Here is a 12,964-nt window from a genome sequence, read left to right as displayed (position 1 = left end):
ACCAACAAGATGTCATCTTGATTGGTGAGATCTTTAAAGACCTCTGAAATTTTCCCAGCCTCTTCTGCTTCCTCGTCTGGGGTCCTGTGGTCTGGATGGTCCCCCTCATGTTTCATGTTACAGTGTTTAACTTTAATGAAAACTGCAATGCCCGGGCACCATCTTAATTTATATATATATATATAATTTTATTCATTTATTTTCAGCTGTGCTGGGTCTTCATTGCCACGCACAGGCTTTCTCTGGTTTTGGAAAGCAGGGTTACTCTTTGTTGTGATACGCGATCTCCTTGCGGAGGCTTCCCCTGTTGTGCAGCACGGGCTCTCGGGCACACAGGCTCAGTGGTTGCAGTACAGGGGCTCTGGGGCCTGCTGGTTTCAGTAGCTGCAGCTCTTGGGCCCTTACAGCACGGAGGCATCAGTAGTCTCAGCATGCAGGCTCAGTAGTTGCGGCTCACCGGTTCCAGAGCTCAGGCTTAGTTGCTCCAAGGCATGTGGGATCTTCCAGACCAGGGTCGAACCCACGTCTCCTGCATTGGCAGGCGGATTCCTATCCACTGGGCCACCAGGAAAGTCCCCAGGCCCCCTACTGTGTGTGTTGGTTTTGTCCGCTGTTCGACTCTTCCCTGGAACCTTCTCTTCTGCAGGAGCCATCATGCGGGCTCAGCCCTGCCCGGGACCCTTGACAGAGGTCCTCTGCGCAGCCTCTGTAAGGTGGCTGGCCTGGAAGTGATGAGTGGACAGAGACGCACCTGGCTTTCACGACAGTCCCTTGGCCCCCACACGGCCCTCTCCTGCCCCCTCCTCCAGGACAAGGCTTCACAGGGTCATGGGTATGGTCACTGGGCTCTGGCCTCTTGTCCTTGTAGAGGTGGGGTCTGGTGTCCCCTCTGACCTGCCCATACTCTCGCCAGCCTGTCTCAACTCTGCCACAACCTAGAAGATGCTTTGAGTTACACATGCTGTCTTGGCCCACACGTTGTGTGAAGACCACTCTCTTCTTCCTCTTCATCCTTTTCCTCCATAATCTTCCTCTTTCCAAGCTCCAGACACAGCAGCTCCAATCATCAGGACATTCCCGCCCCTCATGAAACTCACTCCCAACCCAGGACCCAGAGACCCCAACACGAAGAGGCAAAAGGTGATGATAGGAACGGGGACAGAAGTCATTCCACATTTTTCAGGCCTCTGTCTAGTTTCCACCTGTTACGACATCCCTTGATATCATTTCACTGAAAATGCCTGGGCTTACATTTATGTGTCTCTTTCTTACAAAATACTTTGTGCCAAAAAGGAAAAAAATGGGAGTATTATGTTTGGTTTGAAGTGGCAACCATCTAAAATTTTCAGCTGAGTTACTGATCACCCAAGTGATGAGCTGGTGAAAACGGGTCCACCTCCCACCTTCGCTTCCAGAACAGGTTTGGTTTGGCTCAGGGATCGGACATGCAGTCCCGTCCACATAAGGTGCCTTTGGCAGAAGCACAAGGGATGCACTACAGACCCAGGGACCCGGTGGAGGTGGAGATGCAGGTGAGCAGGCAGTGACAGGAAGCCTCAGGTGCGACTCATTGAAAACCCTCAAAGCCTGGCACTACCCTCCGGTCGGTGAGCACCCCTAGAGTGAAGGAGACTAAGCCAAGGACCGTGCTGAGTATAAACAGCAGAGAGTGAGAGATCAGGGGATCAGGGTGTTTCCCATGAAAATAATGCAAAAAGCAAGGTCCGAGCCCTAAATCCTAGCACCCAGCCAGGTCATGGCCAAGGGCAGGCTGCCCTGGGTCACTGGTCTAGCTGGAAGCAGAGACCCGGGACCTGGCTGAGGGTTTCATGAGCATTAAGGTGGAAGGGGGCAGATGGAGAGGCTGTCCCTGGGCTGGGCCCCCTCCCCCAGGTCGATGTCACCACTTACTCTTCCAAAACCTTTTGGGCTCCAAGTCTGTCCATAAGGGTCTGGAACTGGGCTTCTTCATCTTTGTCCATGTCGCCCAGGTCCTCGTCCCCTCTGCTCTGATACACCTTCTCCTCCTGGAGCTGGGCCAGCTGCGTACCTGCATCTTCCTGACTTGGGTTATTCTGGCTGAAGAAGAAGTGACCTGGGGGACACATGGGCACAAGGGTCTGAATTAGGCAATGCTCACCAAGGAAGACCTTCACTTTCTCAGTGGCCAGGAATCACTTGAGGTTCAGCCGAGAGACAGAAAAGGGAGGTCAGACCTTCAGAGCAAAGATCTTTGGATGACATGCACTGGATTCTGTGTCTTTCCTACTTGGATGAGATTCTGCTAGGGATGCTAGAACCTGGGAAAGGCAGAGTGCATGGCAGGTACGATGGCATCTTGTAGTTCTCAAAAGTTTAAAGGCTGGCTTCAGGTGATCTCTTCCTGGATTCCTTCTCTAAGGCCTTCCCCCCATCACACTCCAGCAGCCCGGCTCCCTGTGCTTCATGTTATCACCCAGTCCTCCTGGCCACCAGCATCACCGTGCTTCACATTACAAGTCAGTCATCAGTTTCTGAAGGTCAGGAAACGCATCAGAGATGTCTAAGCGAATACAAGGTTCCTGGAAGGAGGCAGATGTATGGTGATTTACCTGACCTGTATTTGTTCTAATAGATGGGGAAACAGTAGAAACAGTGTCAGACTTTATTTTTTGGGCTCCAAAATCACTGCAGATGGTGACTGCAGCCATGAAATTAAAAGACACTTACTCCTCGGAAGAAAAGTTATGACCAATCTAGATAGTATATTCAAAAGCAGAGACATTACTTTGCCGACTAAGGTCCGTCTAGTCAAGGCTATGGTTTTTCCTGTGGTCATGTATGGATGTGAGAGTTGGACTGTGAAGAAGGCTGAGCGCCAAAGAATTCATGCTTTTGAACTGTGGTGTTGGAGAAGACTCTTGAGAGTCCCTTGGACTGCAAGGAGATCCAACCAGTCCATTCTGAAGGAGATCAACCCTGGGATTTCTTTGGAAGGAATGATGCTAAAGCTGAAGCTCCAGTACTTTGGCCACCTCATGCAAAGAGTTGACTCATTGGAAAAGACTCTGATGCTGGGAGGGATTGGGGGCAGGAGGAGAAGGGGACGACCCAGGATGAGATGGCTGGATGGCATCACGGACTCGATGGACGTGAGTCTGAGTGAACTCCGGGAGATGGTGATGGACAGGGAGGCCTGGCGTGCTGCGATTCATGGGGTCGCAAAGAGTCGGACACGACTGAGCGACTGAACTGAACGGAACTGAACTGATCAGTATCAGATCTGATGGTGTATCTGTTTGTTTGTTTGTTTAATCTCATTCATGGATCTCAGTTCTTTCCCTCCTGGTCACTTTGAGAACAACTGGTCTATTCAAACCCCTTACAAATTCCTGTGAAAGTGAGTGCCCCCCAGCCTGGAAGACTCAGCCAGCCAGGTTGCAATGAGCCATGTAGCCTCCCTCTCTGTGGCCCCAGACAGGCTGGAAGCCCCGCCTCAGCTCCCCTCTTACGCCGAGCCTCTCCCCAGACCTGCTCTGCTCGCTCCTTGCCGTTCTCCAGGGGGTGGGCACCAAGGGGGCAGTGGTGTGAGCAGGGATGCAGGGCACATGAAAAGAGAACAAATGACCCACAATCTGGAAGCTTCCAGAGGCAGGAAAGGGTGTACAACACGCTGCCTCAGAGACGATGGAGCAGAGCTGCTCCTTACGAGGCTCTGTGCTCAGCCGCTCAGTGTCCGAGTCTCTGCGATCCCCCGGACTGTCCCCCGCCAGGCTCCTCTGTCCATGGGGTTCTCCAGGCAAGAATACTGGAGTGGGTTGCCATTTCCTCCTCCAGAGGACCTTCCTGACCCAGGGATCCAACCCGCATCTCTTACGTCTCCTGATTGGCAGGCGGTTTCTATGCCGCTAGCACCGCCTGGGAAACCCTTATATGGCTTTAGGCCGACCCGTACCCTGGCGCCCCAGCACCCATCAGAACTTACTAAATCCAGTGGTGAACTCCTCTGGGGTCAGAAAGCCGTTGCCATCAGCATCCAGGGCGTCAAATACATCCTCCAGGTCCTCCAAGCTGAGGGGCAGCTCCTTATGGAGTCTCTGAAAAGAATGCAGACTGCCGCGGTTAACACTGCTCATCACAGAGGGCTGCCTGGGGGCGGCAGCGCCTTCCATCCCCGGCCGATGAAAGCCAGAAGCTGGATTCTGAAGCTTCACCTTCCTTCTCCTCTGAATATTAGGACTCCACCATCTCTTGGGTACCTGCTCATCTGTTTGGCAACTTGCTGGGTGATTTATAAGTAAATATGTGTATATTTCTTACTATATTTATATATAAGTTAATACATATAGGATTTCCCAGGTGGGCCCTCAACTACTCCTGAAAAAACATGAACTGCCACTGGCTTAAGGTCTGGACAAGAGTATTTGTGTTGTAAAGAGAAACTGGCCCAGTGGGGTGCAAGGTCACTGGACCTGGTCCTGGGCTGCCCCAATCACCCAGGGAGGGAAGGGCAGACACGGACAGATGAAGAACAAAGCTGAGCTTCCCCTTGGCCTCTGCCTGATGCGCAGTGGCCCCAGGCTAGGGTTTATTTGCACCCTTGAAGCAAGCACCCTCTTGCACCCTAATAATCAAAACTTCCCAGTGGTGACTCCCCAAGGAAGTTCATTAGAACCCAGCTGTCCCTCTCCCTTCCTCCTGTTCCCCTGGGGACGGCTGCACAGATTTTCTTACTGTGGAAGTGACAGACAGCTGAAGACAATGCACGGAGCTGCACGAGGGAAGGCACACACCCATCTGAACAGTCAGAAAGAGCTGGCAGCTGTGAGCGCCCATGACATAACTTCAGAGACACTCAGCTTGATCCTCCGCAATCCTCTCGCTGATAAGCCATAAAGATTAATTTCGCAGGTACGTGCATTACGGAAGACGGTGATGGATCACAATGTGGGGAGGCAGGATGGTGTGGGAGCCGTTTAGAATCATTGAATTAAATATGAATGGGTTGTTTTTTTTTAAAGGAAGGGGAGTGAGACTGTGTGTGCAGGTTCTGGAAGTGCATCTGCCAAGCAAAGAGCAAAATCTCTAGCTTATCAACAATCCATAAACCAGCTGTGCCAAAGCCAAAGGCAGAGGATACGGGGCGAGGAGGGGGGTCAATCTGGCAAGTGGGAAGTCCATTAACTTCTTCTGAAGCTAAAGGCATCCCACTGGAGGCAGGCTGAAAACCAAGATTCCAGTCCTTTCCTTGTGATAATCTGCCTCTCTCCCACTCTCAGCCTGAATGTGATATCTAAAGTGTGGTCTCGGGCTTCCCTGGTGGTCCGGTGGTTAAAAATCCATCTGCCAATGCAGGGGACATGGGTTCGATCCCTAGTCCAGGAGGATCTCACGTGCTGTGGGGCAAGTAAGCCTGTGTATCACAACTACTGAGCCCTCACTTTAGAGCCCACATGCCCTAGAGCCCAAGCTCCGCAACAAGAGAGGCCAGCAAAATGAGAAGGCCACACACCGCAGCTAGAGAGTAGCCCCTACTCGCCGCAACTAGAGGAAGCCTGCTCACAGCAACGAAGACCAGCACAGCCACAAATAAATAAAAATGCAAAAGATAATAAAATGTGGTCTCCGTGCTGGACCCAGAAATGGGCTGGAAGGAATTTCAGAGTCAGTGGGGCCCTCAAATTGCCTCTAACCACCGACAGGTGGGTACCCTTGCTCTTGTTAGCATCACCCAGGAAAAGCTAGGTCGCACCCCATCTCTGGCACCACTTCTGAATCCAACAGCACTTCTGAGCACAAGTCCTTCCCATGACAGAATCCCACACCTTGTCTCCATCTCAATCCAGCTTCCTCCTCCTGCTGTCACTGAAACTGAGGGGCGGGAGGACGACAATCTTAACACCTTCCGAGTCATCCTCAGTCTTCACATCCCGGCAGAGTGACACCAAGGGCTTCTCCAGCCTCCTCGGCAAACTGCCTACACTAGATCTCTTCACCCTTCTTCATGGGCCCTACTTGCAAAATCCTTTAGTCTTAATAACCATAATTACCTCTTATTTATCTTTTGTCTCTGGGCCTGCAGAGCTGTGTAAAACCAACTTATTCTGCTCTTGTCCCCTGGGTACCTAGCGCTGTCTGCATTTTTAACTAAGGGAGCCCAGCCAAATGAAGAGGGACGCGATGATTCATTCCATGGTGCTGATAACCTGTGAAGCTCGGAGATTTGCCTGAAGTCACAGTGGAGGGCAGCCTGGGATAAAAAAGTGATTTTTCCTTCAGGGGCTCTGCTGTGGGCTACTGGTTCTCTGAGAACCCCTTCCTTAATTTCCTTGTCTCATTTCTATCCCACCCCTGCCACCAAAATCTGCCTGGCCAGTACCGCCCATACCAGCCTTCCAGAATGTTGCTTCATGGGTAGGGCCTGTGTCCCTTCAGCTCCACCTGGACGGGCAGGCAGAGGATGGAGGGAGTTGGGGAGGAGGCAGGGTCACCCTCCTTCCTCAGCCCACAGCCCAACCAGCTCTTCACAAGTCCACACCTCCCAAACCCTGGCCTCCCTCCACCACCTGCCAGTTAACCCTCAATCCCTGCCTCTTGGCATCACTTCCCCAGGAAGGCTTGGCAGCCCCCAGCTTAGGAGAGACCCAGACTCCCTGAAACACATTGCACTCATTCACAAGTCTAACCTCACTTTGTACTTCACATCCTGATGGATGTGATTAGTGGATAAATGTCTGCTCCTCTGGCCTGGAAGCTCCGGGAAGAGGGGCCCCACTCATGTTTGCTCACTACTGTGCCCCCAGGATCTGGCCCAATGTTGACAACCCAGGGATATGCACCTCGTTCACTTACTGAATGAGCGAATCAATAATCAATGACTACAAGTGATCTCAGGCGGTCCTGAACTCCTATTCACGGAGCTCTGGTCGACACCCCACCCACTCCAGATCCTGACCAGCCCCCCGGGAATGCTCAGCAAGGTCTTATAAACTAGGCCCTAGAACAGGAGCCTAGGCCCTAGAACAGCCGTGCTGAGGGGGCAGGCTCCCAGGGCCAGGGACAAATGCTGTCTCCTGCTGCAGCCCAGCAGGACAGAGCCTCTGTCTCCCAGGCCGCCAGCCCCTAACGTGTCTCTTGCAGTGTAAAACTAAGGTTTGCATAGCTTCAAATGCACATAAAGGAAACACTCACTAAAGAAAAGACCAACAAAATGAAGTCAACTTTGCAAAGAGAATAACAACTGCACATGAACAATGTTCTGTGATCTCATTTTAAAAGAATAAAACTTGAGTGTATGTGCACAGAAAAAAAAAAAAAAAGTTTCAGAAGGACACATACCAGCCCTGCACACTGGTTTTTCCCCGGAGGGTGGCACTTGGAGGGAGGGGTGGAAATCGTACCTTTATTTTCCTCCTGTCTATAATGTGCTTCTTAAAATGATGAAGTGAGTTTTACTTTCATAAAAAAGGATAAAACCACAAGGGATCCACCTTTACGGCCAGACTGAAGTCTTCCTCTTCTCCCACAGTCTCCTGTTCAGACTCCTGTCCCTATGGTTGAGCCCAGCCACAGCCAATGTCTTCAGAACAGGACTGTGAGGTCTGGAGGTGGGCTCTACCTTGATTCTGCCTGGTGCTTTGAGGTGCTTGGTCCAGGCTGACGACTGGCTTTAGACAGGTGTCTCAACCTCTGCACTACTGACATTTCAGTATGGAGAATTCTTTGTTGGGGAGAGAGCTGCTCTGGGTCTTACAGGACACTCAGCAGCATCCCTGGACAACGCTTTTAGATGCCAGCAGCATCTCCCTCTCCAGTCACTCCGGTCAAGAATGTCCCCAGGGCTTCCTTGCCGGCTCAGTGGTGAAGAATCCGCCTGCCCATGCAGGAGACGTGGGTTTGATCCCTGATCCTAGACGATTCCACGTGCTCAGGAGCAACTAAGCCCCTGTGCCACGACTGCTGAGTATGTGCTCTAGAGCCTGGGCGCTGCCACTGCTGAGCCTGAGTGGTGCAACCCCTGTAGCCCACACACCCTGGAACCGGTGAACAGCAACAAGAGAAGTCACCGCAATGAGAAGCCCGCACACCGGAACTAGAGAGAAGCCCCCACTCGCCGCAACTGGAGAAAAGCCCGCTCAGCAACAAAGACCCGGCACGGCCAAACATAAATAAACTAATAAACAGAATTAAAAAAAAAAAAAAGAACGTCCCTAGACATGGCCAAAAGTCTTCTAAGAAGCATAACCGCGTTTGCTCCCACAGACTGGACACAAGCGAGATCAATGCCTGTTGGAGATGACCAGAGGGGACACTCTCCAGCAGAAATGTCCCTTCTTGACGTTGGAGGCAGAACAGATGACACTCACCTGACCTCCCAGTGTGACAGTGCAGCCGCTGTGGAAACAGGCTAGGGCTCCTCCAAACACCACACATAGAATCGCCTGAGATCCAGCAATCCCGCTTTGGGGTACACACCCCAAAGAACTGAGAGCAAGGCCGCCAAGTGTATTTGTACATCCCTGATCACAGCAGCATGGTTCACAGGCAAGGGTGTGAAGCAACAGAAGTGCCCATTGATGGTCAAATGGATAAACAAAATATGATAAATAGGTACAATGGAATCTTATACAGCCCTGAAAAGAGAGGAGATTCTGATAAGTGCTGCCACGTGGCATCTTGAAGACATTCTGCTCAGTGAAATACAGCAGTCACACCAGGATGGACACTATATGATTCCACTTACATGAGGTCCCCAGAGGAGCCGTATCCATAGAGACATAAGGCGGGATAGTCCTGGGGGCTAGGTGAGGGGGATGAGGAGGTAGGCTTTAATGGGGACAGTTCCTATTCTGAAAAATAAGAAGAGTTCTGGAGCTGAGTGGGAGTGATGATTACACAACAACCTGAATGTATTGAAAAGCACTGAAATAGCCACTTAGAAATGGTTAAGAGACTTTTAGTGGATTTATCAGCTGGCGCTAGTGGTAAAGAACCCACCAGCCAGTGCAGGAGTGTAAGAGTCAAGGGTTCGATCCCTGAGTCAGGAAGAGCCCCTGGAGGAGGACGTGGCAACCCAGCCCAGTATTCTTGCCTGGAGAATCCCATGGACAGAGGAGCCTGGTGGGCTACAGTCCATGGGGTCGCACAGAGTCGGACACGACTCAAGTGAGTTAGCAGGCACACACCGGCACACACAATTTTAAAGCATCACAACGTGGAGGACACTAGGGATTAAGAATCAGGGTATAAATAAGTTTCCCACCACCACGAACACATACACAAACACACACACACACACACACACACACACAGAGTGAGCATTTATAGGGAGATTTCAGGTCCCAGCTTGGGGCTAAGTGCTCTGCATGAACACGGGTGTCTGACTCTCTTCTAGCACCGGGTCGGGGGGTAGTTATAAATAATTCACACATGAGCAACTACAGCTTATAGGGGTTAAGAGACTCACACAAATGCACACTGCCAGTAAGCTGCAGATTCAGGATTAAAAGTGGTCAATTTTCCATAAAATTCTTTAAGAGTCTCCTTGCTACCCTAGTTGAGGAGTCATCTAGCTTCTCCTGTAAGAGTTGGATGGTGCCACTTTGAGGCTTTGTGCACCTCTGTGACGGCTTCTAAAAGTCTGAGCTGTAACTTGGAATCTGCTGTGGAGGGTATGCAAAGAGCCAGCAGGGGTCCAGTAACACTGCGCTCACAGAAATGGGGAGCGGCCGGGTTTGGCTGGTTGGCCGGCTGCTGGGTGGTTCTTTATAGCTTGGCTAACCCAGGAGCCGCAGGCGGTGTCAGGAGGCGTGCACTTGGCACTGGTGACGTCATCACACCGCTCTCGGGTGCTCAGTCTCTCAGTCTGCCGGGCTGTGCGACCCCAGGGACTGCAGCCCTCCAGGCTCCTCTGTCCATGGGATTCTCCAGACAAGAACACCTGAGTGGGTTGCCATGCCCTCCTCCAGGGGATCTTCCCAACCCAGGGACTGAACCCGCATCACCTGTGACTCCTACACTGGCAGGCAGTTTCTTTAATACAAGTGCCACCTGAGAAGCCCACAGACTTCTCTAAAAAAATGGGGAAACAGGGTTTATGAGGCTGCAGACTGCCCATCCAGTTCCAGCTCTCTCTCCCAGCTGGAGGGGTCCTTTCAACCCCTTCTCCAGCCTGGCCCTTCGGTGTCCCTCAGCCTCTCACTCGGGACCCTCCAGCCCACGACTCTGCTTCTGTAAGGGACCCCTCCCTGCAAAGCAGTCTTCACCCCAGCTGTCTCAGGAATGATCCCCAAGGGACACACAGTGGGGCTCCTTGTGGAGGAGGGTGTGAGGTGTGGCGGGGACACGGGCAGGGCTGAAGACCCTCACATCCCTGCCAAAACCCTGTGCACCCATGCAGATCAGGGTCCAGTAGCAGGATGTCTGCCCCTGGAGCCTGAGCTCAGGGCAACCAGCCATCCCCGAGACTGGCTCCTTTCTACCTGTTGTCCTGCCCTGCTGGGCCAGCTGGCTGCCCACCGCTGCTCTGAGCACCTGTCAGACATCTGGAGCCCGTCTCACCTGCTGCAAGTGGACTTTCTGTCATTACTCAGGAGAAAGAACAGGAGCACTGGGGCAGCAGCCTACCACAGCATCGGCTATACCCCAGTACAAAATAAAAAGACGGGGGAAAGAAAGAAAACCTGCCCATCTTGGGTCTTCATCCCCTTAACACCGCTGTGTGTCCCCCACCTAAAATGCACTTGACAGATAAGTGAGGGCTGGTAGGGGTGGGAGAGATGCTGTCAGAGTTCCAGCAGAACCTATGCTTCCTCTAGTCTTGTGCGGGTGAAACCACGACTGCAGCATGAGAGACTGCAGGAAGACGCTCGGAAGAACTTTTACATTAGCGGCAGGAAGGCTCCAGACCAGGGGTGGGCAAACCACGCCCCCGCCCTGTAAGTGGGACCCAGCGCCTGTTTTCCTATGGCCACTGAGCTAAGAATGACTTCTACATTTTTTAATGGTTGAAAACATCATCAAAAGGATAATACTTAGTGACACATGAAAATGACATACAATGTTCATTTCAGTATCAGTAAATAGAGTTGTCTGGGGGCGGGCCACACTGTCTGTGGCTGCTGGTGCTGATGTAAGCAAGCAGGACCCTCTGGGGCCTTCCCAGGACAGACCCCTCCCCAGCATCCTCTGCTTTAGATCCTCTCCGAAGGCTACCCACTCCAGTATTCTTACCTGGAAAATCCAGACAAGGAGCCTGGCGGGCTACAGACCATGGGGTCGCAGAGTCATACATGACTGAAGTGACTTAGCATGAAAGACCTAGATAATTGTATCTGAAGCACATTGCCTGAGTTGTTCTACAGATGATAAAAACCACCACCAAATGGAAGATGTCATATACCTGATGATCAGGAGTACATAGCCCCCGGGCTTCCTGGAGCCCGAGGGTTGATCACCTGAACCCCTGTGATAGCGCTCTGATCTCTCACCATCAGCCAATCAAGAATTGTGCACAAACTGATCACAGACCCTGGAACTCTCCCTCCCAAACCTGGCCTTTAAAGATGCTTTGCTGAAACCCTTCAGGGAGCTTGAAGGTCCTAGGCTCCTTGCCTGACCCAGTAATAAATGCTACATTTCCTTTCCCACAACCCAGCATGGATAGATAGCTTTATGGCGCATGGGACAGTGGATCCGAGTTTGGTTTAGTAACCCGGCCACAGAGCTGAGAGTCACAGCACCTCATGGGAGTGGCTTGAGCACAACTCAGAGCTGTGCTGCAAGGCAACAAGTCAGTGCCTTTCCACCTGTGTTCCAGAAGGTCTTCAAGAAACTTATATTGCAATCACTATTTTCCACAATCCTAGGGAGTTACTGAGTCAGAAAAAACAGCTCCCAAGTCAGACAGCAAGTATAGACCAGAAAAAGAGAGCACCCAGGAGATCTGGCTCCCAGAAGAGTCTGGGTCGATGTCTCCTTCCAGGACAGAGTTAACGGCATCTTTTCTGTTAAAGGGCGTCCCTGGTGGCTGAGACAGTAAAGAATCCGCCTGCAATTCAGGAGACCTGGGATTGATCCTTGGGTTGGGAAGATCCCCTGGAGAAGGAAATGGCAACCCACTCCAGTATTCTTGCCTGGGAAATTCCATGGACAGAGGAGCCCGGCGGGCTACAGTCCAAGGGGTGGCAAAGAGTCAGACATGACTGAGCGACTAACGCTTTCACTTTCTGTTAAAGACGTCACATCCCAAGAGACAGGTCCCAACCCAAGAGAGGAAGACCCAGGCCCTTGGCATTCCCGGTGAGCAGGCCCAGCCCAGGGCCCCCTTACCTGCATATCTGCCCTGGCGATGAAGCCCTTGCCCTCAGTGTCACAGGTCTGAAAGAATTCCTGTGCCCTCCTCAGCATGGCCAGCCGAGCTGGTGCCAGCTCCTGAGTCCCCTCGCACGGCAGGTCATCCAGGGAGCCCAGGCAGGCCCTGCTCCCCTGGTGCCCCTGGCCAGATCCCTGGGGTCTGGAGACCATTCTCCCATCAATGGTGGCCATCCGGATCTGTCAGTTTCTTCGAGTCTCTTCAGAACCTGAAGATGGCAGATGAGAGAGAGGCATGGTGAGGATGGAAGGAGACTAGAGAAGGGTGTGGGGGTTGGTGAGAGGGAAGCAGAGAACCAATTACCAGTGTGCCTGCATCTCTCTTAATTATCATGAGCTCATAACAAGGGAAATGCACCATGATCACTAACAGACCAGCTGGCCCATCCAAGTAAGCAGAGAAGATTGGTGGGGGGTGGTGGGGGATAGATGTTTCCAGATTGAAAGGAGGCGGCCAGAGAATTGAATCAACAAATTGAATCAACAAATGTTGTTGATGTAAATCAACAACAAAAGTGCGGATCCTGATAGATCAGTTATCATTTCTGCAGTGTTCCTCTGGAGGTAGGCACCACACCAAGATCCCACTACACATTTCCCCACCCTCGAATGG

General features: G+C 52.0%; 1 protein-coding gene across 1 annotated transcript in view; it reads right to left on the bottom strand.

Moving 5' to 3' along the window:
- The window catches only part of CRACR2A (calcium release activated channel regulator 2A), a 70,942-nt gene extending 58,417 nt beyond the window's left edge, over window positions 1–12,525 (bottom strand). Inside the window, exons 1-3 of the mRNA XM_052641275.1 lie at window positions 12,310–12,525; window positions 3,965–4,076; window positions 1,912–2,095 (exon numbers count right to left, since the gene is read on the bottom strand). Of these exons, the coding sequence (XP_052497235.1) occupies window positions 1,912–2,095; window positions 3,965–4,076; window positions 12,310–12,525 (512 nt within the window). The remainder of the gene's footprint in view (window positions 1–1,911; window positions 2,096–3,964; window positions 4,077–12,309) is intronic.
- Window positions 12,526–12,964: the final 439 nt, after the last annotated feature.

The sequence above is a fragment of the Budorcas taxicolor genome, chromosome 5 (genome assembly GCF_023091745.1).
Source record: "Budorcas taxicolor isolate Tak-1 chromosome 5, Takin1.1, whole genome shotgun sequence".
In the NCBI taxonomy this organism is placed as follows: Eukaryota; Metazoa; Chordata; class Mammalia; order Artiodactyla; family Bovidae; genus Budorcas; species Budorcas taxicolor.
Note: the sequence above shows the minus strand (reverse complement) of the source record. Positions and strands in the feature narration are given on the sequence as shown.